At 41.3% G+C, this 4,122-nt stretch overlaps 1 protein-coding gene across 8 annotated transcripts in view; it reads left to right on the top strand.

The window, feature by feature from the left end:
- NEB (nebulin) overlaps positions 1-4,122 on the top strand; it is a 255,506-nt gene that overhangs the window by 185,083 nt on the left and 66,301 nt on the right. For all 8 annotated transcript variants that reach the window (XM_019522420.1, XM_019522414.1, XM_019522415.1 and 5 more), the window contains 3 exons: positions 669-773; positions 1,598-1,702; positions 3,909-4,013. In XM_019522420.1, coding sequence (XP_019377965.1) covers positions 669-773; positions 1,598-1,702; positions 3,909-4,013 — 315 coding nt within the window. The remainder of the gene's footprint in view (positions 1-668; positions 774-1,597; positions 1,703-3,908; positions 4,014-4,122) is intronic.

Consider the following 4,122-nt stretch of genomic DNA (forward strand, 5'->3'; position numbering starts at 1 on the left):
CTTGATGCTACTTTGTCTTCTATCCCCCATGCTGCATGTAGTTCTCCAAGCCACAAGTCTGTCTGTTGCAGAGATTCTCAAACTTCTTCTTACTGCGTATCCGCTTCTAGATTTACCAGCTGCCCGCATACCCCTACCAGCATATGTTTTATATTTTAACCCCTTAAAAGCTAATTATTATTATAATGAAAAATTAAATCCGCCATTACACAATTTCTGCCATGTACCCCCGGAGATGTCTTGCATACCCCCAGGGGTACATATACCACCGTTTGGTAACCACAGGTCTATTGCATCTGTTTCAGACATTACTGTTTTCTACCTGGGTGTGTTCCTTTTATTTTTTTTAAAAGCCCTGGTAAATAATGAGTAATATGTTTTAAAGATGGCAGTTACTGAAAACTCCTAGGAAGAGTTCTGTGAAGGTCAGTCCTAGAGTTATGGTCATTTGGGATGCTGGCTTGTTCCATTTCTCTGGCATTTACAGAAAAACCAGAGTACTCAACTGCTAGAAGGATGACACGTGGGAGGATGTGAAAAGCAAAGGGGCATATTTCGTTTTCAAGGTGTGTGGGTGTGCTGTGAGCACACAATCATCTTGCAGGGCAAACAAGGTAACACATAATTGAAATGGATAGTTTTTGAATGGTGCCCTTTTTTTGCCATAGTACTTGTATGTGGAGCTAGCCACCAAAGAGAGACCCCATCACCATGCAGGTGCCCAGACAACCGCCTTGAAACATGCAAGACACGTGAAGGATATGGTCAGCGAGGTAAGAAATTTCTTCTCTTGTTGAAGTCTGTTTAACTATGTGAAAGTCCCTGTTCTAACATTGGTGATGGGGAGGCATAGCAAGGAGCCACCCTTTATTTGTTTTTAGGTCTTTTGATTCTTGAGGATTACATTTCCTTCTGCTATCCCTAGATAGTTTTTACATAGTGTAAAATGAGGATACTTAGGGGTGGGTTTATAAAACACCTGCTTTTAAAAGCAAGTCAGTAAGACTCAGGTGCATTATGTAACACATGAGAAAGATTAATTATGACCCATTTCTGCAGGATCCTGAGTACTTTCAGGGATCTTCTGAAGAGCCTCCTTGCCATTTGTTTCAATAGAAGCTGAAAGCAGTCAGCATTCTGCAGCACTGACTTCTCAACCAAGTGTTCTTGGGGTAGCTTCACAGTAGCGGATGAGCAAGTCTGTTAGGGTACCTGTAGATGTGTGGAGAGGCTGCTGTAATTAATCGAGTCTGCTGGAGCATACTAACTATGAAACCATGAACTAGTGCACTGCAGCAGCCTCCCACATCTCTTGGATCAGTATCCCCATGCTTCAAAACGGTGGCGGGGTGCTTTAACTAAAACTCATTGGATGAACTTTAGTTAAATTGCCCCTGCTGTCATTTTGAAGTGCAGGGATGCTGATACACAAGACGCTGCACGTGCTTTAATTAAAGGAGCTCTCAGAGTCTCTCTAATTAAAGCACCCCCACCCACCCCTGGAGCATGGGTAAAAATGCCCTTAGACACAAATGATATTTTTTGGTCTTTTATTGTATTATTTTCTTATATTATATTTTTATTCATATCCCATTAGAAAAAGTACAAAACCCAGTACGACAAGATGAAGCACAAGTACACAACTGTTCCTGACACACCTATCCTTATCAGAGCTAAGAGGGCTTACCTCAATGCAAGTGATGTACGTATCCCACAACCACCACTGTTCTTACTTTCTCTCATTTACTTTGAACAGGGAGAAAATGAAACTAGGAGAAATAAATGGAGCAAAAGCAGAAAATACTTAAAATAAAGACAGCACCACTGGGTTGTTGTATGTTATTCCATTTGCATGTATTTAAATCTGTAGGATTCCTATAGTTGAATTGAATACACTGGCCGGATCTGCACAAGATGCTGACTTCGCAGTAGCCCAAGACTACTGCGCAGTAGTGTCACATGGCAGTAATCATGACGCAATGCTACTCTGCAGAGTACTCTTGGGCTATGGTGCAGTCAGTGTCATGAAAAAGCCACTCATCAACACTACTTTGCGGTAACTCTGGTTACTGTGTAGTCATTTAGTACTTATACAAGTACTAAGGACTGCACAGTCACCATCTTGTGTAGACACAGCTACTGTATATCTTTCCATGGTCTGTATGTTATTTCAGCTAATCCTGCAGTTAAGTTTGAAGCTGAAAAACTTAAATAGTTGCTTAAATGCAAGTATTCTAAATAATATGTATTACAGTGAATTGTTGATGCTGGGAGTGGACATAGAAATTCTTTTAGCTTACTTACTACTTTCTTCTTATGTATCAGTACTGTTCAAAGAATAAGCTTTGACTCTTCCTGAAAAAACTATCCTTTTTTATTTTAAAATAGAGTAGGAAAAGCCAGTTTCTGTCCTGGATAAAGACTGGAGGATGAAATTAGGTTTTATTTTCTCCAACTGTGGAATTTTCATTTAAAGAAGCTGTAAGACCCTGACTAAAAGTGTTTTACTGTATACTGAGATCTGTGGCATGTAAATTGCAAATCGCCTTCTGGCCCATGCAAAACTTAAAGCACTGTGTATTGGGCTGTACATCAGGTGAGCTGATCTTATTATACATGTCTAAAAACACAGGGTGCAGACAGAAGTGACAATTTTCACTCGATCTGGCCACAGAAAGCAGTTTATAATTGTGACCAAACACAAGTACGCAGCTGCAGACAGCTTAAAAAATAGCTGATTGGTTAAAAATCTGACCCCTCATTGTGTGAGGTATGAGATCAAGACATTTAAATATGTAGCATCTTTTGTATCCTGTGTCTATGGAGCTCCTATCCTGTCGCTGTTTTCAGAATGGGATGGAGGAAAGAAAATGGAGGGAGTTTCAGCCCCTGCTGGAGGGTGGAGTGGGTATATTGGAGCCCACCCCGAGGTGAGGGCAGGAGAGGCTCCAGTTCACCCACCCCACCCTCCAGCACCAGCTGGGGATCCTTAAGAATGAGCTCCCTCTGCTGCCTTTCCCTTCCTCCCCACTTCTGAAAAGGGCAAGTACCGGCAAAGAGCTCTGGCCATTGCTATGGGACCCTGGCTGCAGGCTTCCAGCCCACAGGTAGATTCCTCTCCCCGCCGGGACCAAGAGTGAACTTCTGTTTGGTTTGGGGTAACGTTGGGACAACTCAGAACGCTTTGCAAAAATTGTTCGGAGTTACAGCTGGGAGCTGCAGTTCTGCTTGCACCCCTTCAGGCAAAAATACCCAAACTATGTACTAGCAATTTGGCTAGTAACTCTTGTAAAGAAAAAAGCTCAAGTTCTATAAATGAAATTCCTACCTCCCAAGCAGCAAAACTCCTGGGCTACTCCTGGGTTTCTGCTCCGTGGAAGATACAGATTTATCACAGATCCAGGGCTGCTATAAACTTAGTGCTTTCCACAATTTAGAGCATAGATTGAAAGATGAGAAAAGATGTGGAGATTTTGATGCTTTTGCTGTTGTGGAGGGGGCTTCTGTGAGGGTGTTCTTTTCTCCATTTTCTTTCTGAGCGGTAGTGACATTAATCTTTCATTTTAATGGGCCTAATCTTTTCTCTGTGGCTGAGTCCCAGTATAGCTCTCAGCCAGGCTAATTCCAATTTTGGGGAAAAAAAAGTTTTTAAAATTTACCAGCCTCATGTAAACATGTTGAATGACTCCAGTGTCATTCCCATTAGTCAAACTGTCTAGTTAGTCCATGTTAGGGCCCAACATATGATAATGACCTTAGCACCAAATATTTCTAAATGATCATAGAAGGACAAAATCATGATTCTGAAGGCCAGTAATCATGAAGATAAGTTTAGAATTGAGGACTTACATATTTATCTTAACAACTACTGACAAACTATATGACCACTCCATTTTTTTTCTCGTCAGCTGCGCTACAAAGAGACCTTTGAGACTACAAAGGGCAAGTATCACACAGTGAAAGATGCCTTGAATATCGTCTATCATCGCAAGGTCACTGATGATGTTAGCAGTGTACGTATACAACACATGTATTCCTGATTAGTTTTAGTCACTTATGTGCTAAATTAGGACTACGTACTTGCACTCCTTTCCCCACACATACAGACATATTTATATTAAA

Source organism: Gavialis gangeticus, unplaced genomic scaffold, assembly GCF_001723915.1.
Source record: "Gavialis gangeticus isolate Ggan-Ray unplaced genomic scaffold, GavGan_comp1, whole genome shotgun sequence".
NCBI classification, from domain to species: Eukaryota; Metazoa; Chordata; order Crocodylia; family Gavialidae; genus Gavialis; species Gavialis gangeticus.